The 23,181-nt window shown below is 47.8% G+C and overlaps 1 protein-coding gene across 4 annotated transcripts in view; it reads right to left on the minus strand.

Moving 5' to 3' along the window:
* Window positions 1–23,181, minus strand: part of CREB3L1 (cAMP responsive element binding protein 3 like 1) — a 63,459-nt gene that overhangs the window by 3,753 nt on the left and 36,525 nt on the right. For 3 of the 4 annotated variants that reach the window (XM_066552642.1, XM_066552641.1, XM_066552639.1), the window contains exons 2-9: window positions 17,249–17,477; window positions 12,353–12,513; window positions 10,713–10,791; window positions 9,640–9,800; window positions 8,874–9,023; window positions 8,056–8,114; window positions 6,189–6,257; window positions 3,789–3,888 (exon numbers count right to left, since the gene is read on the minus strand). In XM_066552642.1, coding sequence (XP_066408739.1) covers window positions 3,789–3,888; window positions 6,189–6,257; window positions 8,056–8,114; window positions 8,874–9,023; window positions 9,640–9,800; window positions 10,713–10,791; window positions 12,353–12,513; window positions 17,249–17,441 — 972 coding nt within the window. In that variant the 5' untranslated portion in view covers window positions 17,442–17,477. The remainder of the gene's footprint in view (window positions 1–3,788; window positions 3,889–6,188; window positions 6,258–8,055; window positions 8,115–8,873; window positions 9,024–9,639; window positions 9,801–10,712; window positions 10,792–12,352; window positions 12,514–17,248; window positions 17,478–23,181) is intronic. The other variant, XM_066552640.1, reaches the window with a different exon arrangement.

Genomic DNA, 23,181 nt, shown 5'->3' on the forward strand with positions numbered 1-23,181 from the left:
TGCATGTCCTATTGAGGAGAGATAGTGGAAGGCATAGCTGAGAAACAAGCTGAAAAAAGGGAGACTTAACAGCAGGGACAAACTCTGCCTGGATCAAATGGAACCTGACCATTGGCTTAGCAGGAGCTGTTGTGAGCTGTAAAGAAAAGAAGTCCACTGGGAGAAATCTGTGAGGTACTACACACAGACCAAAGTGAATCTACTATCCATGCAAGGGCAGAAATGACAGCAGAACTGCAGTTGCCTAATACCTGATAGTAAAGATGCAGAATTCTAGGAAAGGTTAAATTTATGCTTGACGGGTAGGTATGCAGGACCATGTGTCAGTGCCTTCTGCTATCAAGCAGAGCAGTCAGAGCTACTAGACAGTGAGAACAGGAGAAAGGTACATGAAATCTCCCCTGAAATCCCTCAGGTAGGTTTGGAGCTATCTGGAAATTCTGCCATAACAGTAAAGCTTCAGAGTGAAATGCCAGTGCTGATCATAAGGGACTCTACAGAGCTTAGGGAACTGCCAGTACAGAGCAAGAAGGCACACATGGGAAATGGTACAGAGCCAAATTACTGAACACTCATGCACCATGCATGCTCTGTAACTACCTGCTGCCAGCTCAGTGCTCAAACTGAGCAGCCAAAGAAGTAATGCATCTGTTGGTGATTTCTACTACCTATGTATAAACTAGCAAATTTGATCTTGGTGGATGCCTGTGGGGACAGCCAGCAATTGCTTGACTGCTTTTCAGAAGTCACCTATTTTAGAGTACCTGTGCCTAAGTAATGCACAGAAGCTGGTACATCAAGTTTATTTTGACCACCAGTGGATTCCAGGAGATCTGGAAGATGAAATAGTAACATGGTGATACTGCGTTATATAAAGAAGGATTTTAATTATCCAGATTCTTCATGGCTGGTTTTAAACTAAGGACATTAAATGAAGGCAGCATAGATGCTGTCGAAGTGTGTCATATCAGGCACATGAAGAATTTAGAATCCTTATTCAACAAAAACAGAGGAAAAAATAAATTCTGAATGGATGTTGCTTGGAATTATCACAGCCAAACACACAACTTGGAGAAAAGGGAGCCAGCCCTGTAAAGTCTGTTCTTTCCTTCTTAAAAAAACCCAGGCTTTTTGGGCTGAGAAAGAGCAGTATACTTAACATCCTGCTTTAACATAGCTTTCAGCTGGGGTTTTGAAAAACAGCACTGTTTTTACTGTTTTGTTTCAGGTTAACTCTGATGCTCTGATTCAGTCCTAGGGCAAACTCTACAACACTTCATACATGAACTCTTTGCTTGATTCAGAGTAACATGTCACAGCTTTTGACCATCTTATTATTTGACCTCTTAAAATTGAGGGAAATTAACCTAGAGAAGACTACTGCAAAACCATTTGGAAAGGTGGAGGCAAAATTAATAATAAAATAAAGGACATACTGAGAGTGTATTTATCAAAGGTTCGCTGTCAAACTGTGAGGAAGTAGCAGATGGAGTAGCAGAGAGATCTGTTACAGATCTGGCAAGATTCAGTGTTTTTAAGCTTGACTTAAATGATGGACTGTATCAAATCTGCAGATGGGAGAGACTACAAGCAGACTGGCTTTTGGTCAGTATTCAAATTTGGAATGATCTTGACCATGGGAAGAAATGGTCCAAGAGAACAGTGGGAAGATATATACAGACAAATGTGGAGACCTGCTGAGAGCTCTGAGGTGGCAGGAGTGATTAACAGAGGAAATACATCAGTAGCCATGTGTTTCAGCTGTCCTACAGAAGAGGCTCTGGGAGTTAAACTGATGCATAAGATGGGTCCAGGTCAGTGTTACTTTGCAAAGGGCAAACCTCAGCCCAAGCATTATGAACAGGCTTTCTGGCTGGATTTGTATTGGCCTTCAGGTGGAACACTATGCCCAGCTTTGGACCCTATACTTCCAAGAAGATGCAGGGCCATTGGACAAAATCTGGAATATAGCTCTGGGAACAATCAGTGATTCAGTAACTCAGCCTTCGAGGGAAAACTGAAGAAATCATGGTGATTAAGCAGACCAGACTGAAGGGAGTTGCTCAAAACCAAGAGTTTTCAAATATGTAAAATGCAGCTGCCCAAAGGGAGAATAAACAGATCTTGCTTACAATGGGCAGAAGAAGTTCTAATGGGCTTAAGCTGCTGCAAGGAAGATTGAGATGGGATGGCAAGAAAGCTTTATCTGGGAAAGATAACATAGCACTGGAATGGTTTGCCTGAGGAGGCTGAGGACTGCTCACCACTGGAAGCCCTCAAGAAGTGGCAGTACAAATATTCAGGAGCAATGACACAGGGCTAAAGAAGAAGGGTAGCCTGCTCCACTCCCATGCTGATGATTCTACATATCTGTCATGATAAGGAATGCTGTATTTGAAAATGGAAAATGAGAACTCAGAGGCTTATGAAAGGAACTGGTCAAAGATAGAAAAGCAAATTACAAATTCTTGGAATGCTTCAAAGCTAGGAAGTCAGAGAGTGGGTGTGTGGGCTGGGATGCCTGCAACAAAGGGAACAGCAAGGAGACATAGGACATTGTTGGGAAGCTAAATAAGATATTATATCAGCCTTTAGCACAGGGGTTGTTTGCAAGGTACCTCTTCTAAAATTGTTTATTCCAGGTAGTAGCATTGAAGAATTGTTGGAGCCAGGGGTGCTCTGATGAGCTGCTGCATTAAGGAGCAATGAGTCACTGGGCTCAGCTGGGTCACACCCAAAAATGTGGAAAGAACTTGGGAATGAAGACAGAGAGCAGGGACAAAAAAAGACAGTCATTAAAATCTGGTCTGACATGGGGGCAGCAAAGAGTAGCAAAAGGTTGAGCAGACTTTGAAAGTAGAAAGTGCTTGAAATTACAGAGCAGGGCTCTGGAACCAAGAATACTCATTGAACCAGGACCAAAAAACAATCCCTCAGGACACTGAGGGTGCTAAGAAAGTGGGGCAAGTACCTCACCATGTGTTTGCATTTTATGACTGCTAACAGTACAGAAGTGATAACCAGGATATAGATAACTAACTCTGACAAATTTGTCACGAGCAGCTACTATGACAATCCTGCAAAGACATCACAGGGGTGAAGATTATATTTTTACTACAGATCATAAATTTCCCTCAGAAAAAAAGGAGAGATGAAGATTAAGCAATTTGTTCTATTTATGGCTACACACTGGCATGCTCTAAAACTCATCAATGAAGCCAATATTGATTAACCATGATCCTCCACTGTGAGGTAAACGGGGATTACCAAAACAACAGACAACCCCGAATTATTATGGTTAGTCAAAAGGACAAAGAGAATTCCAGCTGGATTTAACAAAGCCTATGTGCAGGCATGGCAAGAACAGATGCCATTTCTTGCTGATAAACACAAGGTAATGCCCACTGGGATGAATACTTGGAGTGTTCATCTGCCCTGCTGAGTTAAACATTAAGCATTACCAGCTCAGCAAAAGAAAACTCTGCCCATTACAATGGAATCTCATTGAAGATTTTTGCTGAATGGCTAATAGCTAATGAAAAGCAAACAAAGTGCTTTTTTGCCCAAAGAAGAAGGCAGTGAAAGTGCAGGAATTATTCTAATGTTGTTGCATAAACAACTGATGTATGTATGACACAGGGCCCAGCTCTGGTGACTATAACACAAAAGGAAAGAGCAGATGTAATTGACAACAGAGCTAGACAGCAGGGAAGAGGGCAGAGACAGGCAATCAACAAAGATGTCTGGAGAAGCATGGCCAATAAGGAAGATGGAAATGAAGCTTATACCATTAGACAGGTCCCAGTCTGCGTGGAAGCCATTTTATAAGGTCTGGAGACTTTCCCAGCTACCAGAGCCTGAAGCTTCTGTAACTGCTGGAGCAGAGTCCTGTGATAGGAAACAATGCATATCAAAACTTAATAAGGAGGTAGAAGCCAGTAAGTGAGCCAAGAATACCACTACCTGCTTCACATTGTACCTTGATTTTCCCTTCTTGTGAAAACAAGTATCTCCCGTTTGCTGTATATTGCTTAAGTTCTCTGACCAAACAGGCTTGGGAAACAAGAAACAAATAAGGGTCTTATCAGTGGATCCACCACCACCTTCACTGCACCTACCCACTATTATGAATGACTATTATTTAGGGCTCCTGGGTGCCTGAAAGCCCAGCCAGTCAATTCCCAGAGCAGTGGAGAGCCAGCATACCATGAAAACCAGCTCTGGCATGGAGGCTGAACTTTGTAGACAGGTCAGACCTTTAGCACAGGCTTGCCTGCTCCCACTTCATTCAGAGACACATACTCTGAAGCTTGACTTGTGCCCCAAACTGTGGTGGAGAGAGAAATAAGAAACAGTTGTGATCCTCTTGAGCTTCTTCAGTCTTGGCAGATTCTGCAGAGGAATGTAGGCAAAGCCAAATCTTGAGTTCAGCAATTAATTAATTCTCTGACTGCCCTGGTTGGAACACATGCTAAGGTCTCTCTGCCCCATTTAACTGTTCATGGGCATCTGCACACATAATACAAAACAGTGGTAGGTGTTACCAAGAGCTACTGAGCCTTTCACTGAGCTGGTGAAGGAATCTGGGATGAGGGAGACTACAGAGTGCACAGTTCCCAAGAGTTGCATACTATTGAAATGGAGGCCTTTGCTGACTTTCCCTCTGGGAGGACTGACTGTTTTACACAAATATGTTTGAGCTTTCATAAAAGGCCAGGTCCTGGAACCAGGAGATTGCAGGAGATTCCCAGCTTTATCCCTTTCCAAATCCTGTTTTGCTCCCTGTACATGTGGAGGGAGAGAAGCACAGAGTGTCCCACTGGCAGTGCTCAAAAACCAAACCAAATTAGAAGGAACACAATGTGTATTTTAGGGGAAAAATTAAAATCTCTTGGCTTTTAGGACAGCGTCCTCATTTTTCAGGGTGGGGCTCACACTTTTTCAGCAGGAGGGCTGCCCACACCCCCAGAGAGGCCAGGGGGTAAGATGTGCCCCAAGCATGAGAGCAGCTAAGCAGCTGTATCTCTGGCAGACAGGAGACCTCTGGCTCTCACACACCTCAGCCAGACCATGCCTGGCAAGCCCCAGTCCCAGCTCCAGTGTCAGGCCTGGAAGCCAAGGCCACTGCACTCGTGTGGTGGATGGGAAGAAGGTGTGCAGTGAAGCCTCTAGGAGTCCTCCATGAGCTGACATGGCAGATGAGGAGTGGGTGAGGAACTGGCTCTCTGGCTGTGGCTCTCCCCTGCAATTTGAGCTGATAAAAATGGAGCTATAGAGACAAGCATCCCCTGCAGTTTATCCTGCCCTTGCTCACACCTGTTGTGCCCAGTAAGAGGGAGCAGAGCTGGGCTCTCCTCTAGCTCCAGCTGCCCTTCCCCACTGCAGGGTGGAAATCTTCCTTATTTGCTTCCAAGGAAGCAAATCCCCCTGGTAATTGGTGGGCCAGCTCTGCATATAAAAAGCACAAGTGCTCACCAGAGCTTTGAGTGAGGAAACCCAGAGCCTTGGGTGAGAGAACTTTGGGGCTGTGGGAGCAAGCTTGTTCCTTTCAGGTGAGCAGTAGCAGCAGATGAGACAGAGATTCTTTGGTCTTGCTTTGCCCAAAAGAGGCTGAGAAAGGGCTGGAATACCACATGCACAACGAATTGCCCTGGATTTGGTGGGAGTTGGGATCTCTACTTTTATTAGAAGAATGGGCTTTCCCTGTATTCACCGAGCCTGTTCAGCTTTCTCAAGAGAAACCTGAAGCAGCCACAATATGCCCAGGGCATTTTATTTCTCTGAAGAGCCCAAAAGCAGAAACAGTGGGTCTGAGAGGCTGCTGTGAGGGGCCTCCCTTAATGCATCTGCCCTGGACACAGACGGAGCCCTGGAGGGGATTGGAGAAGGCAGCATGAGCCCAAACGATTGCAGGGAGAAGGACAAAGTGATATGGGAAACATGCCTTCCCTCCCTCCCTCCCCTTGCTGTGGAGTGTCCTGGCATCCCAACACAAACATTCCAGCTCACTAACCAGACCCAGCTGCCTCCTTGCCGTCCTGGGCTGAAAAGCAGTGCCTGGCCAAGCAGCACCGTGCAGGAGCTGGAGCAGCCTGCTTTTCTCTCCTTGTCCCCCCGCTCCAGCACTCCTGACTTCATTCCTACCCACCCTGCCCTACCCACAGAGGGCTAAGTCTAGCTCCTCTTACCTGTTTGCATTTTCTAAGGTCTCCACTTTTTTCCAGAGTTCATTGTTTTCTGTGGTGTATGTCTCTACCCTAGGGGAATAAAACCCACAGCCAGTTAGTCACAAAGGGCAGAGAGATTGACAATGCAGTCCTTGCTTTTCATGGGGTATGGAGGCTCAGTGGCTTCATCTGTCACCTGCAGATATGGTCCTGAAATCAAATGTTACTTGGCCCACCTTGTTGCTGCCAGCCCCAATGGAGCAGCGATGAGACTGCAGGTTGACAGTTACATGTGACAGTTCCCAGTTCAGCATCTTCTGAGGGTTGGGAGAGACAGTAGCACCTGGTTACAGGCAGGTCAAATCAGGACATACCCAAAGTTATGCAGGCATTTCCATCACTTCCAAACCCCCCTAAGAAGCATGAAAAAGGAGGAGGGGAACAAAGTCAAACCCCTCCCTGAGAACCTGCCCTGGGCTCTGTGCCCTGGCTGTGAAATCCAGGCCGTTCTGTGCAAACGCTGGGCCAGCTCCGACTGCAGGCACTTGAGGGCAGCAGAGAAGCTGCAGGCTCCTTCCCACGGCTTCCAACGGGAAAGTGGTTGGGCTGCAGCTGGGACAAGGGAAGGGGAGTGCCTCCAGGTCGGGAGAAAAGCAAGCCAGATAGAGACGCAGCCTGATACTGCTGGAGGTTTGCAGCACAGCTTTTGAACCAGGCGTTCCGTGCAAAAACTGGGCTTCCAGCAAAAGTGTCAAATTGAATGGGGAAGGGCCCAAGTACAGGCTTTGACAAACCACTTTTTAGTAAGCCAAGCTGACCAAAGACATGTTCTATTAAAAAAAAAAAAATCACTGAATGCTGCTTTTGGTTCACATTTAAACCTGGCATTGTTTGAAAGCCATCTGTCATAGCAATGCTCTAGCGTAACAAACTGCTTAGTACATACAGGCACCACAGCCACATCTGGGGAGGAGGCCCCAGCACCAAACGCCCTCGACCTGCCCTTTGAGTGAGGTCAGCCAGCTCCCCAGCCCTGGCTTGAAGGTCCCCATATGGGACACTAGCTGGAGGTGATGTGCTCTGGTGCCTGGACGTACCCATGCACACTGAGGCCCCTTGAATCATCTGCTTTAATTGAGCATTTCTGTGCAACTAGAGAAGATAAATAGCATCAGGGAGAAGAGTTAATTGAAGTTGGGTTTGGGGGTTGTTTTTTCCATTTGCTGATCTCAGATGGTGTTAGTAACTGGGAAGAAGATTCTACAGAAACATGAATTTGTGCCTGGATTGCAGCATTCTTCTTTGCCTGGGAATGCACATTAGGGGTTGCTAGTATAGGAGTTTTCTACCCAGGCAGTGTCATGTGACTGGGTTAGGCCTGCCAAACATAGGAGAAAAACAAGGTTGCAAGGAGAAAAACAAAGCTAATGCAGAGAGTGGAAGTGGGGGAGAGTGGGGAACAACTGTAATGCGAGGTTTTTCTTGCTGTCAAGTGTTTGTGTGTCCGACTTCATGGGAAGAGAGGGGGAAAAAGCCATGATCAGTGCCCTCCAACAGCTTGCCACTTATGGGACAGACAAAATAGAGGCAACTTATTGTGGGGAAACCCAAAATCCCACCTTGCTGGCAGCCAAAATGGCCTGTCTTTTGCAGGGGACCAGCCAAATGAAGCAGTTGGAAACACAAAATTTCTTGCCCAATCTTTATCCCGCAAGAGGATTTCTAGGAGGGAGGAGAGTAGGGGCAAGATCCCAAACCAAACTCCTGGGCAGCCAGCCTTGCAAGGAATTGTATTTCTTGAGCAATTCAGAGACAAAATACTAGAAAGGCGGCCTGTGCATGGTCAGGATTACTTTTTTCAAAGTAAGACTGAGAAGAAGAAACTTACTTTTTCTCTAGACATTCCACATACTCTTTCTTCTTTCTGCGGCTCTCCTGAGCAGAGATCTGGGAGGGGGGCAGAGGGGAGTCAGTATCATAAGTCTCTGGATGCTTTTTTGTGGCTCATACATCTTGTCTCTCTCCTGCACACACAGCATCCTAAAGGCAAACGCGGAGTTGCCTTCCTGCTCATCTCTAGGCCAAAACTGGGGGGGATTGATGCTGTAGGTATACAGCCCTCCTTGGCTTGTAACCTGCAACCATTTGTTGCATTATGCCCCTCGCTGCTGAAAGCATCTTCAGGGTTGCATTCCATTCCACTGACTCACATGTGTATGTGCTGTGGCCATTTGGGCTGATTCTGCTCCAGGCCACTTCTGAGTCACTGGGTGATTAGTTCAGTCTCACCATTTCTCCCACAGGATGCTTTCTAATCCCAGTCTAAAGTATCACAGCCTCTGCCTGGCTAGTGAACACTCTGCATCACCCGTCCTGCACCATGCAATGGCTTTGGTTTCCCTGTCCTAGCAACAAGGCCTGACCTGACCAGTTTGTCTGATCTGTGGACCCTATCCCACACCACACACTCCCAGGAGCTGTACTGGAAGCCACACTTCCCAGGTATGGCTGTATGCAAAGCATGCAAGCAGAGATGCCCTTTGGCACCTATTTGTGGGTTGGGAGGCTCATGCTAGTGTACCAAAGGCACGATCCCACCTTTTCTGAGCTGCAGTGGCACTGAGGGGGTGAGGGTAACTACAGCACTGGTCAGCTGAAGATGCTCTGGAATCATGGGAACTGAATGATTACATTTTTTGCAATCACCTTGTTCTTGATTTTCCTCCTGACCCTCTTCAGTGCTTTCTCCTCTGCTTTGGTGAGGGGCAGCTTGGTAGGAATGGGGTAACCCTCTGCAACCAAGGTGCGCTTCTCCTCTTCAGTCAAGAGCAGTGGGCCAGAGGTTCCTTGTAACTTCTGAAACACAGAGAGAGCATTCATCAGTGTCAGCAAGGAGTTCTACCCCAGTGATCCTCCTTAAAGCCTTGCAGAGCAGCCAGAGGCTGTACACATCAGAGTGGAATACACTGCTGCCCACTGACACCAAACAGGTGCAGGGCAGTGCTCTTTCCTACTCTCAACCTGATCTGGGGGCACAGCTCAGCAACTTCTTTCCTCTTTTACTTGGGAGGGCATCTGTTCCTTCACAGTGAGGCTGGCTACACACTTGCACACCTGCCAACAAACTTCTGGGCAACAGTTAAAATGGGCTGGTTACTGGAATTCTCAGTAATTCCTCTCTCTCATTAGCCTTCTCAGAAAGCCCTGTTAGTGCATAGGCCACTTCCCAAAGTATGGATGAAAGACAGCACCTGCTAAAACAAAGTAGATGCTGGTAGATATGCAAGATTCATTGTGCCTCTTCTCACTCCTGTGAGCGTTTACCCTTGTGCTAAGACATCACATTGCCTTGACAGAGCATTTCAGCTTGGAGACCTTAGCAAGGGCAGGAACCTCCACATAAGCCCTGGAAATCCTACAAACCCCTGTGAGCAGCAAGGAGCCCTGTGTCCCAGCCCTGTTGCCTCCTTACATGTGGTGCTGTGAGGAGAGGTGAGGAGGAGATGGCAGTAGAAGAGCGAGCAGCAGGCCGGGCTGGGCTGGAGGGAGGCAGGGACCGAGGGCTCTGAGATCCGTCACTGTCACTGCCATGGCTGCTGGGTGGAGTTGGAGGCATCTGCACCAGGTCATCTACTGAGGAATAAGGAGATCAAGTCAATGGCTCTCATGTCAGCCTGTTGGTACAGGCATAGGGTTATGCCCCCTGCCATAACACAGGGCTGAAAGGAGAGGATGACAAATTTCAGAAGATGGGGTGAGCCTGAGAAAAAGGCTTGACTGAGCACTGCCCAAGACAGAGGTTAGACTGACCTCAAATGTGCTAAACTAGGAACTGCAGAGGAGCTGGCAGGGCTTTGCCAAGGAGCTGAAGGTATTTACAAAGCAATAAGGTGCTCCAGTGTCAACCAAAAAGAAGTAAAAAGCCTGTGATGTTTTGCTCCATAGCCTGTTCACAAGTACAGGAAGCTCTGTGAGAGCACAGCTCTTCCAAAAGCACTGCAGGGTTCACACACTTGCCAGCACACTTGATCCAACGGAGCTCCGGTCACTCAGTTGGTTTCCAAGCACTTGAAAACTGTCCCCACTTTGTACTGGTGAGCCCTAGGGGCCTTCGTGGAGGTGGGAATATGCCTAAGGAATGTCTCTCTGCGGCAGTGGGAGTTCCCATAGTGCTTTCATTTGTGCATCGGCAGATTTTCAGATGCTTGGGTTTCTTTCAAATTAAACTGGATCCTGAATTTCCTGACTTTCAGATGGTTATTTTTGGATAGCTCTACAGTCTCTCTGAGGATTTTAAAGGCACTCTTGCATATTTCCAACTCTGAAGTAGCCTGTTTTGCCTGGGAGTCCCTGTCTGAACAATTTTGTTTGTGGCTCCTGATGCAGACACTGATCTGAACTAGAACAATGCCCACTCTTCTGGTGTTCTCTGCCCCAGTGCTGCCTTATATGCACAGCTCTGCCTTTAGGTGTTGTCTTTCTGCCCTGTATAATAACAATCTATAGCTGAGTAATATAGTTGGCCAGGAAATTCTATCTTCTTACCTGTAGGTACATTTAGAAACTGGTTCACCTCTTTGGGTTCAGCTTTGATCACAGGTGCTGGAGTCATTTCTATAGGAACCTGTGGAAGAGAAGCAGAAAGAGCTCTTGGCCACTGCCACATCCCCTGCCCAGAAGGCTCCCACCAGTTCTGCCCATAGCCACTGGTCAACTGCTGCCTGTCCTGCCCCATCTCACAGCTTTGCCCCAGAGAGGTCTCTCACCACGGAGGAAACCAAGAGTTCAAACATAAGCCCCTGAAGTCTCAGTTGCTGGGCACACAGAGTGCAAACACATTTACAGAGCAAGTGGCACTGGAAGATGGATGTGCTGCCAAGCAATGCACTGAGCTGAGTATCTCCAAAAGGGAGATGACTTTTATTCTTGGCAATTCTTCCTTTAATAGACCCAGACAGGCTAATTTAAACCAACCCCTGTGTTACCATGGGAAGTCCTTCTTTGATCTGCCTTCATTATAAATGGGAGTATAGAGGTTGTACAGAAACAGAACAACCATGCTGCCCTGTTCATGTGGCTTTCACCAGGGACACTGGGCAACTGTTTCCAATTGGAGGGGACTGAGAGCTGAATAAAGAGTAGATTTACTCCCATCTGCGTTATGCTGTCCCTCAGCCTCCTGGCTTGCCAGCCCCCAGCCCACCATAGGGTGGAGTTTTTACACTAAACAGACACATTGCAAACTCCTCCAGACTGTAAACACAGCTGAGAGAGCACCATGGTATGGCTGCTGAGCATACACAGCAGAGATTGGAGGGCACAGCAAGTTCAAGCTGTGTAAATAATAGAGGAAGTTTGTGCACAGTTTTGGCTGGAAGAACCCATTTGTTTTGGATGGTTGTTTAAATAGGAAGATGTTCAACATGAGTGAAAAAAGGAAGTGAACCCCAGAGATGCTCTACTGTTATCTACTGAGCTGCTACAAGATAGGCAAGGTCTGTGTGAGACTGGTCAGACCTTCTCATCCAACACAGCTGGAGTCAAGGCCAGCTGAACTAAGCCCTCAACTTACACCCACATACCAGTGGCATAAGTGAACCTCCTTCAGACAAACAGACTTCTTAAGAACCTAGATATGACCGAAAGAGTTAGCCCCTTCTTACACAGAAATAATAAATCCTGCTGATTCATAGGAAAAAGCAAGCAGGACCTAGAGTGGGACCAACATTTCTAGTGAGCAGCTACAAAGAGTGAGAGGCCATGTGACAAGTCCAAAGCCATGAAAAGGACAGTGGCAGAGCAGGGGTCTATATGGAGAAATAGTGAGGTCACTGACATCACATTAATTGACACTGTTCTCTGAAAAATGAAAATAAGCCAAGAGTGGCTACAGAGATACTGGCATATTGGAGGGGGCAGATCTCCAGTAGGTGCAAGCTTAGAGCTTTTGGCTTTTGTGCCAAGGAAACATGCTTATATTTAACCAAGAATGTAAAGCCTTCTGTGCTGCCATTTCAAGAGGAGAATGACAAATAATACAGTGTCTGGGCTTTGTAACATCTTCTCCTGTCTGTTCAGTAGCTAAATCACCTTGCAGGACCCTGCAGTCACATGTCTGCATCTGCACCACCAGAGGTGCTGCTGTGTGAGAGCCCAGGTTCCCAACACATCTTAGATGGGCTCACCTCCTCGGGGAGTGGCAGTCTCTGCAGAGGGTTGAGGTTCAGCACTGGTATGGAGCTGGCAGGTAGCTGGGACTCAGGCAGGTCTAGAGGCAGGTTCTGTTCCTGTTTCACCATGATGGAGCATAGTTTGGGCCCCAGTGACCACACTCCATTCTCCAGCTCTGAAACATGCACAACATGAGAGTCAAACTCCAGCAAGAGGAGGGCAAGGAGAAAAGAAGCCATGCAGACAGCTTCCTCTGACTGAGGAGGCTGCCTCCCCAAGTTCAGCACTGTCACCACACAAGCATATGTGGTGACAGTGTACACAACACAGAGTACAAAAGGGAATGAACCCCTAGTGTGTGCTCCCCAGTGTGTGGGGAGCAGACAGGACAGAGATAGAGGAATTGTGTCTCTGCTGGGCTCTGACTGTACAGCCCAAGCTCTGGAGGACAGTTGGAGGGTTTCTCCCCCCAGTAATGTCTAGGTCTCATCCTTTGGAGCTTATTTATATTTAGGGCTCAGTGAGAGGAGGATGCTGGGCTGTTGCTCCATAGGCAGCATGGCCAGCATCACAGATCTGCCAGGTGATGTAGCAAGAATAGCACCATCTCTGTGCTGGAGAGCTGGTGAGAGAGCAAGCATGATGACAGTGAAAGGCTGACAGTGCTGCTTTGGCCGCCTGATGATGTTGTGCCAAGTACCAGGGTTTTGCTGCATGACAGAAGAGGAAGAAGGTCTATTTCTGTGGAAGGAAGCCCACTGCAGCACCTGCTTGTGAGGCTGCTTCCACAGCTACTCCCCTCAGTCTCACCTCTGAGACTCTCTTCTCTACCCTGAGCTGCTCAGGGGACTGCTGTCCACAGCTGTACCCTGCTGCCATTGCTGGCAGGGACAAGAAGCACCCGTGAGGGAAAGGGAATGTCCGAAGAGAACTGAATGGAGCCATGGGGACACGCTCCCCTTACCTCCTGCCTGCTCTGTCCCATGCACATCTGTGGTGTGAGCCTGGCTTGCCACTGGAAGTAGAGATCCCAGATAAACTGCAGATCAGATGGGAAAAGGACTGCTAGGCAGGAGAGCTGCCTGGGCTCTGCTCTAAAGTTTTGGTCTTTGCTCTTCAAATACTTCAGCCTGCCAAAAGGCTACTCCCAGCCGGCCTGCAGCCTTGCACCCTCCTTCCTAATCCTCATCCATTCCCTTTCCCTTTTTATCTGGCAAGTAAAAATACATTTGGCTTGACATAGGACAGACTATTGCTAAGTGTGCCACCAGAGACAGCTCCAGTTGCCTCCACAAGGCCACAGTCTGACTCACTCTCTAACCTCTCTGCACTGCTCTCTGCATGCAACACTTTCAGTCAGGTCCAGGGATGTTGCCTAGCTGTCTGCTGCCCAGAGCAGTTCTGCAGTGCAGGCCTCAGTCCAGAAGATGTCCTGGCAAGAGGAGAGAGGGAGAAAGGTCTTTCTCTGCTCCAGAAAAGACTGCACAAAGAAGAGTACAAACAAGCAGCTGTTCACATGGGAGCTGCTATCTGATCTAACTTAAACATTTGTTAACATTGTCTTTGCCCAACTCAGCCTCTGTTTTCAGGAGAGGCCAGGGCAGAATCCTGCCTCAGGCCTTTGCTTGGACAGTTGGTGTTAAAGCCCAGACAAGAATTCTATATGATAACACAGTATTGGCCTTGACAATGGAGTATGTTGTTTTCCTGTCTTTGGTCTAGCACCTCTTATTTCTGCCTAGCAAGTCTCTCTAGCAGATGTTCATTCCTTCCAGCTGCCTCTACAACTGGACGCTGTCAAGCACAGAGGCAGATCCTGTGGCTGCTGCGTGTGTGTCTCAGCTGTGTGTGCTGCTCTCAGTGCTGCTGGATTGCTTTCTAGAGCTTCCCATAATGCAGCAGGGCCAATGTCATCAGGCAGCATCTCAGGCAGGGGTGCACTGTACAGCTGAGACAACACAGAGCCTACTGCGCAGACACAGAGTGGACTGTGTTTTCTCTGTCCTGCTAAGGACACTGAACCCACCGCAAGCAGTGAAGTCCTAGTTACTCTGGTTTGCAGACAAACCCCTTCTGATGGAAGGAGGCAAAGTGTCACACAGCCACAAGTGTTTGTATCCAGAAATTTTGGACTGACTTCTGCCTTTCACAGAAATGAGGGACCTTGAGAGATCTTTCAGTCTATCCTACTGCTCTAGGCAAGTTCAACTAAACCTATGTCAATCCTGATAGATGATTCACTTGAACCTACCCCTTTGAAAAGTGCTGAAGAGTTCACATCATCCTCCATTTAAACTCTTCTGTGGTTTTGTAATGCCCACCGTGGGAACATTTTGCCTACTGACTACTCTGAAGTTCCTTACTGTCATTTGAAGCCTTTTCCTCCTCATCCTTTTTGTTGCAAAGATCTGCATTTCTCTTTTTCTCAGATGTGTGGGGTATCTTTCTGTGAGGGCTGCTGCTGAAGCAAGTTACCAGACAAGGGGGAGCAGACCACCAAGGGCTCTCCCTGACCAGACTTGACTCAGTGAGAGAGCAGCCCCCAGTGCTGTCAGTCCAGACGGGCCAAGGAGCAGACACCCAAATAAGTATGTGCCGTCCTCCCATTTCCTGTCTACATTCTGACCCTGGTCTCTTTCCCACCCTCGGAGATTCTTCTGGGGAGTGATTGGGTTACAGAATCAGAGACAAATTAGCCATCAGAGGGTCAATGAGGGACTGAGAAGTAGGCATCTTCTGTAGAGGCATCTAGGTTCTGCTGCCTGAGAGGATGTTTCAGAGGTAACACTGTAACACTGCAGATTTCACTGTATGCTGGTGGATGAGGCATGCCAAGACACTCATCCTCTGCTCTAGATAGTCTGTAGATGCTCTGTACCTACTGGGAAGAAATGTGGCTGAGAGATATCTGTAGCTGCCCAGGGTTCAGGAGGCAAAGAGCAGTGAGAGAGCAGGACCTGTACAGGAGGGCAGGCACTAACCTGAGGCTGGTCCAGTGCCCACAGTTCTGCACAACCCTGGCTCTCCCTGCTCCTGGCATCAAATCACACCCTGCAAAACTCAGGGCTGGTTCTGAGGGATGAAGCAGCCAATCAGTATGCACAAGCCATCTGGAAAGCAGACTCCACTGATAAGCAGGGTCACAATGCACCCAGTGGCTTGCCCTAGCTGGCCTGTGTTAGTGGGAACCATGTGGGAAGGGGCAGGATTTGGAAGAGTTTTGGAGATCTGCAGAAAAGCTGCAAGAAAGCTGATAAAAAGCAAGCCTCAGCCAGCTCCAAGCCTAGACAGAGCAGGGGCATTCCTGAGGAGCTCTGCAGACTGAGCAGAGCTTGCTTAATGTTAAAGAAAAACCATTTCTGGGTAATTAATTGGAACTGAATGTCTAAAAGGACTGAGACTGGATGGAGCTATGCCAAAAGGACTGCACAGTGTTGCAAATACTGGACCTGACTCAGGGTTTCACTAGAATATGACTCACATGCAATTATGAGCCAAAAAAGCCCTGGAAAGATGAGCTGAATTATCTAGCTGCAGGACTGGGTGCATGGATACTCCTATGCCTGCCATTGTAATGCCAGGCCTTACTCCCTTATAAAACTGATCTGCACTCTCAGAGAGAAGTGCCAGGCCCATCTCAAACTTTCCTGGGTTATGCACTGTACACCCTCTGCTGGCCTCTGCTCAAGGGTCAGTGTGACACTCCATTCAAGAGAGTCATGATCTTGCCTTTGAGAAATAACAGCTGAAGGAAGGGCACAAGCAGACACAGTGGAGAGAAGGAGAAGTGGTGCTGAGTGTCTCAGAAAGGAGCTCTTGAGAAAGCTTCATGCTGGCAGTCTTCATCTCACTGCTTTCTACAAATGCATTCTTTTGGCTTCTCTCATACTCATCTCCTCCTATTCATTTTCAGGGGCAAAAGAAAGCTGTGGTTTTTTGTTCATGATGGTTTGGGGTTTTTTTGTTAGTTGCCCCCTCCAAGACTGTACTGGGGTTAAAACTAAAGAAAAAGAAATGCAAATTGAAAGCTTTTTTGGTACTAAGGCAGAGTTGCTTGGCTTGCCATAAACCTCTCTCCCAGCATCTCTCTGAGATGCCCCTAAGGAATGTGGCAGATGGTTGTGCCTTTTCAAGGACCAAAGAGGTAGCAGAGGCCAGCCTTCTCTCCTTCTGCCTTGGTGTTTGTACCAGAAAGCTGGGATAATTCCTAGTCATGACAGGAAGCCTCTGTCCCAGGTCTCAGTGTTGCTCAAAGGAATAGCTGTCTTCTGTGTATACTGAGCCTGTGCCACTGCTTTTTCAGGCAGCGTGGTGTCCATCAGCTGTTGGGACACCCACACAATCCCACAAATTACAGGACTCTCTGCAAGGACAGCTCTAAAAATACCCAGCCATCATAAATTATCCTGAAATGAATTGTTTTAAAAATAAGTTTTGAAATGACTGTTCCCCTCTGTCTCCTGCTAAAAGATCTGCTGGTAAAGAAGCCACTTAGCTTTCCACATGTACCAGCATTGGTTGCAGCCAGAGACTCATGCTTCCTATGTGCAAGCCAAAACCCTGCTGCCTGATGCCAAAACGGAGCTGGATTTAGGGCATCCACACCCAAGTTTGCAGGGTCCTAAAAAGACATTGCCTGTTGCTTGCCAGAAGCTGGCAGCACACTAAGCCACAGCCAATTACCATCCTCGTAAATAACAGTAAGCCCAGCAAAGGAGTAATATGACTATCACAGCACAAATGGAAGGGGAAAATGTGGCTGTATTTGACAACAGCAAATCAAATTCTTCCCTGTATTGGACACGTGCAAGTCCAAGGAATAGCCAGTTTGTCCTTATATATGAAAGCCAGCGAGAGCCTCTGCTAACAGAGGTGCCGAAAGCTGAGCAGTGTGCACATCTCATGCTCACCGTTAGCATTATCTTCAGTCTTGACAGGCACAAGGGGGCTCTGGGGAGCAGAGTCTCCACTGAGGGAATAGCTGTGCTCTGCCTGGATGCCTGGAGTGGGTGGATCCAGGTCCATGTCCAGCAGAGGGTTCTTCTCAGCCAGTACTGGGTCATCGAAGAAACTGCTGAAGAGGTCATTGGAGAAATCCTCCATGTTGTCAGAGAAGTGATCCAGGTTCTCTGAGAAATGCTAAGGAAAGACAAAGGGAGAAAGAGCATTAGTGTCAACTCCAAGAGGGATCTGAGAGCCTTCCTCCATACTGAGAGTCAAACCTCAGCATCAATTCCTATTCCTCACCTCCATCAGTCTGACAACAAGACCTCAAATTAAGATAGAAAGGGATGTTGTGCTGTACATCACTGCATGTTTACCTATGCCACAAACACGCATGAAACTTTTCTACATCAACTTATTTCCCCCTTCCTTTGTGAGTATCTATCTGTGTCTTATAAACAAAATCTCACTGTGACAACAAAATGAATAGAATACAAGAAAGAGATTCCTGTGACGATAAAATGTAAGTGTGGCACAAAGTCATGGTCTTCAGCACCTGTCCTTAGTGACAGACACTTTTTCATGTTCTCTGCCAGCAGCAATAGGCACATTGATGCCCCAGAGGATATCAATCCAGCTGCTGATTTCTATCAGAGAAAAAAGATCAGTTGGATCAACATAACAGGAAGGCCCCCTGTTGTATTTAATTTCCTCTGGGATTTAACAGCCCCTCTGTAGACCATATGAGGCTGTACTTCAGCCAGATAATGCCTGTGAAATTCAGCTCCCCGATGAAGTTTAAACACCACAGATGGGCTGTTAACAACAAACAATCATTCCACTAATCATTCCAGTAACAGTCGGTAAATCTGGCCAGTGCTGCTGCAGAGCTGAGCTCCTGATGCTACAGGGAACCTTCTTCCTTTGAGGCATATCCTCCTATTCAGAAGTCAAATCACTAACTTTTCCATTTGCTACAACAAAGCATTGGTTGGGCAGGGAGAAAAATGATGGCTGCCAAACACCAGCTGAAAAATTATCCCATTTGTTGGCAGATTGAGGCTTCTGGCTCAGGGAGAGGAAAGAAAAGACAGATAGATTCAAGTGACTATACTACACAGACAGAACTGTGTAACTTAAATGAACTGGAGAGAGCTCAGCAGAGTCAGACTGGGTCTGTTCCCCCACCCCCTGCCTGGAAAAGCATCTTGGTGGGCAGAAAGGCATTGAAAGCAGTATACTGAAATACCAAGAGCCACAGGGTATGAATGAGAGTGGGAGAGATGTAGGTCCTGGAGTGGAGACATGAATGCCAATGAATTCCAGGGTGAGAGCTCAGCTCAGGAGAGAGCCTGGCTTCTAGAGAAGCATGGGGTGTGTGCAGTCCTTTCTTTCCCCAGTGCTAGGACTGAGGCAGGAGGTGGCCAGAGGACCCCGGATGCTGGAGCCTGTAGGTTCCTGCTCCTACTGGAAGGTATATTTGTTTTACCTGAGCACAGTACCACTCTGTCAACATTCCACTGGCTGGCAGAGCTTTGGGGTGAGGCTGGGGAGTGAAGCAGGCTCTAGATGAACAGACCCACACTTCCCACCAAATGGGGGAGGGAGATGGTAAGGGGCAGCAATCTCCAACATGTCAGTGCCTTTCACCCTCCAACATCATCCTTCAGCTGCTCCATTTAAAACCTCAGATGCTTACACAGCATGCAGGAAGTGGGGGTGGAGTCCCTGCCACCTGCATTCAGCCTGACATGAGATTTCTCTCCATTCACTTCCTTCCCACCTGTCCTCTGGCTGCCTGGAGTGACAGCCCAACACATGACCATCCAAGGCTTCCCTGGAGACCAGACACTGCATATGCAAGTAGGGTGGAGAAGGCACACTCATGCTAAATCCTAGTGTTGAGGCCCTCCCTGCAATGTCTGGGCTAAAGTTTTCTCCACTTGTTCCCACAGCAGAAGCAGAGTTGGCGGGGTAGTTTGGTAAAATCCACCCAGCCATTTCTAAGTTGCCTAGGAGCATTTTTGCACTTGAATCAAATAACAGAAAACACCTACCATCTGTGGGGAGTGTAACTTCAGAGAGAGCTGAGTCAGCAGATGGAACTGGGTTAGATAGTTATCTAAAATGCACTGGAAAACCAGGTTTTGTCCTATCCTACAGCATAGAAAGATAAAGAGTTTGGAGTCCTGAGCATTAACCCCAGAGAGTGCTTGCTCATGTAACAGCTGTTCTTTGTCTTATGTTCTCTAAACAACATAAGCAAACACAGGATGTGAACATGATAGCCTTATGGTAAGGGTGAGAACCACAGAAAAGTGAAGGGATTCAGAGTGCTGGCTGCTAATGCACCACAACACAGCAGAGCTGGGCTCAAATCATATTTCATGTTGTAACTCTGAAAACTAGAACGACTGTGTAGCCGTGGAAGAGAAGAAGAGCTAGATGGACAGCTGTGGGGAGAGCTGTCTGTGACACTGCCACGTGCTTCCACTTTCTTTCACAACTGTGCATTAACAAAGGCAGAGGTGAGATTGAAGAGAGTCAAGAAAATGCATCCGTGCAGTAGTTACACAGATTATCTTTTAGCGGCATCCCACCCACATTTAGAACAATGATCCCTTGGTCAGTCAACAATCTCTCTATTGTTGGACAAACTGACCTAGAGGGAAGAGGCGGACATGCATCTCTGGCTCTATTCCAAAACCAAAAAAAATCACCCCAGCAGCTGCTGAGGGGTGAGAGATGAGTAATGAGTGCAAGGGACTGAGTATCAGAGCCTTAACACATGCACCAACATTGGCAAGAGTAATTTCAGGTTTCTCATTATTTTAGACACCACACAGCAGACTTGCTGCTGGAAGACCTCACTGTTTGGGAATGGGGATGAAGGCAACACTGTTCTCCCAGAGGTGCAGGAGTTCAGGTCCCCAAGAGACCATTCTCTCCTAAGAGACAAAGGCCTACTGCACAGTACAGGAAAAACATGGGTGATGAGCAGAGAATGAAACTTGCACCCCTCCCTGGGAATCCAGAAATGTTGTGGAATCTACCCCCCTCTGGGCTTCTGGGTCTTATCCTCCTAAATACTGGCAAAGCCTTCTCATCAAAGCAGCCTGTTTCAGCTCTCACCACTCACACATATACCAGTCCAACATCTCCAAACACAATTGATGGAGAGAAGGGAGCTAGCCCATGAGATTGGCCATAACTATAGTTATTATCAAAGGAGGCACCAAGGATACAAAACCCTCAAGGAGGGAGAGCACCTAGAGCTGACACAAAGCTGGAGATTGTTGTTTTACTCAAAGAAGGTGGCAAGAGGCAGAGGAAAGCAGCAGAGGGAAGAGTAAAGCAAACAAAAATAATAACATGGGTTTGTAGCTGGCTATACCCATAATGGAAACTATGGGACCAGCAGGAAGCTGCCACCACATCCCAGGAAGACTACTGGGGCTCTTGGGTTGAGTGTTCTCTTCTGAAGTCAACAGGTATTGTTAATTTTAGACTTCTAATTTGTATAAGACAGCTGTGCATGCAACCACATGGTAAGAAGAAAGAGTGTCCTCTTGTCAAGATCCAACTGTGATGGACACAGTGAGGAGCAACCCAGAGTTTCTTTTGGATAGATGGCATCAAAACCACTACTAATTAGTTTAGATTGAGCCTGTTAACGCAGAATATGCAAATTTTGTCCCACCCAGCCTAATTCTGGGAGCTGCACTTATCTGGCAAAACTCAGAGAAAGCTTCAGCTATACTTCTCCTTTGCATGTGCGAGAGAGGGTTCAGGGAACTAGGAGGGGGTGACTCAGGGCTGTGTACATCACAGCAGCACATGGCAGGGTCAATGCTCCAAGCTTCTGAGCAATGAAGGGAAGCAGGTTTATCACCTGACCAAATGGATAGCAGCTTTATCCTTGCTGGAATGGAAGGTGCTGTGTGGTCACCAGCCCTCCGTTCCCACCCAGGCTGGGGCCAGCACAGCTAAAGGTCTTCATGTGCTGCCACAAAATGACAAGACTAGGCTGGGCTTTGGGGAGACTTTTGCCAACACAATGGCAGTGAAGGTCTCAGCAGACCAGGGAAGGTCCAAGAAAGAGTCCATGGAACTTGGGTGTGAATGAAGGTGGGATGGTACAGAGATTCACAAGCATAGCAGCCTCGTCCTCTCACAGCTTCTTCAAGACCAAAGCTGCTTGAGAGTGCCTTCCAACCAGGCTGAGATCAGCCAGCTCCTGCTCCTCAGAAGAATGGCCAAGAGTTTCTAATTGTGACAATGAAGGGCTCAACAACTGTTGAGATTCTCCTTTCAGATATTTCAAGTAGCTTTCATGCAGATGGGTCTGGCTTTAGCAAGAGGGACCAGGCAACTGGGAAACTCGACTCTTACCATCCTGGCCTAGAGGGAGTGGGTGTGCAGTGTACTGAGGGAAAACAGTTTCCAGATGGGATACAAAGCTCACAGCACAGTCTCATTTTGCATTATTCGCTTCTGTTATCTTCCCCTCCCTTTCACACTCTCTTTCCTTCTTCTTCTAAGTATGCTCCAAAGCCAAGAAATAGCACGAGATGTGTTTCCAAAGCTGTATTACCAGTGAGCGGTCAGGGAGGGGGCAGCCAAGGGACAGAAATGCAATGGCGAGGATGTGCTGAATTTCCTGATCCAAGCCTGATTTCTGGCTGCCTGTCCCCCTCAAACTCTCGGAGGACAGGGAGGCAGCGCCCAAAGAGGATGAGCCAGTGTGTGCAGGTATGGGGAGACAACAAGCATTGCATCGCTAGGCCCTACAGAGAGCCTTACCCTGGTGCCACAGTAGAATCTGCTCAGGCTGAGGCCACCTCAGGCATGGGGAGAGAGTGAGAATCTGTCAGCTCCTGGCTTCTGTTCCCTCCCACTCCTGGTGATCGACACAGGCACCAACTCTTCCAAACATATTTCCACCACATGTTTTCATCCTGACCTCATGCTTAGGGTTGTCTAAATAGCACACTGTATGTGCGTGCGTGCACTTCTCATTCAAACACCCTTTCCTGTTGTACAACAGTTATCTTGGGAGCTAATGCAAGGCATCCAGACATGAAATGCAAGCTCTACATATACCCCCACCCAGAGATGGTGTTAGAACTCTGGAGGCCCCAAGGAGAGACTGAGGCACAAAGCCTTCTCTCCTGCTCAGCTGCACATGGGAAGCCTTAAGGTAGCACTCTTGTAGCCCAGTGGCACCATGCATGGCTGAGGAGGTGATGACTTCCTCCCCTCGGATCCACTTCTCTGGACTCATCCTGGCTGCATCTGTCCCTCCTTTTCCCTTTCATGCTTCCATTCTTTGACTGTGACTTTCCCCTTCCCACCTCCAGCTGAGTTGTTTGGACACAGTCTTCCTTCAGGATCAGGCTGGTTCTCACAGCCTCTCTCAACCCACCACAACAGTCTCGCTCCAAAGAGAAAGCAGCGAGGGGCTAAATCCAGCTGGGCGGCAGCCCAGGCCCAGGAGACGAAAGGCCTTTGCAGGTTGGAGGTTCTGCTCGTGCTGGCAAGCAGTGAAAATGGGGAGGGGATTCTTCTGAGTTTTCTCTTTTCTTTTGAAAATTTTTTCCTCTTTGCTTGCCAAGATAAATCTCCTGTCCCAGCTGTGACATCTGCATTTCCCTTCTCTGCTTTCACTAAGGAATGAAGCCCCCTGCACTCCAGCTGCACAGCCGAGGTTTTCTTTACATTCCAGGAAAGAAGAGCCCATACACTCCAGACAGTCCTTCTGCTCTCTTCAAAATGCAGAGAATTTTAGACCTTATGAAAGTGAAGTTCTCAACTGTGTTAATAAGATTCAGACAGGATGGACAAATGCTATACACACTTCTCCACACAGCCAGACAGTCCATGTGCACCCCAAGGGGCA

Source organism: Molothrus aeneus, chromosome 6, assembly GCF_037042795.1.
Source record: "Molothrus aeneus isolate 106 chromosome 6, BPBGC_Maene_1.0, whole genome shotgun sequence".
Taxonomy (NCBI): domain Eukaryota; kingdom Metazoa; phylum Chordata; class Aves; order Passeriformes; family Icteridae; genus Molothrus; species Molothrus aeneus.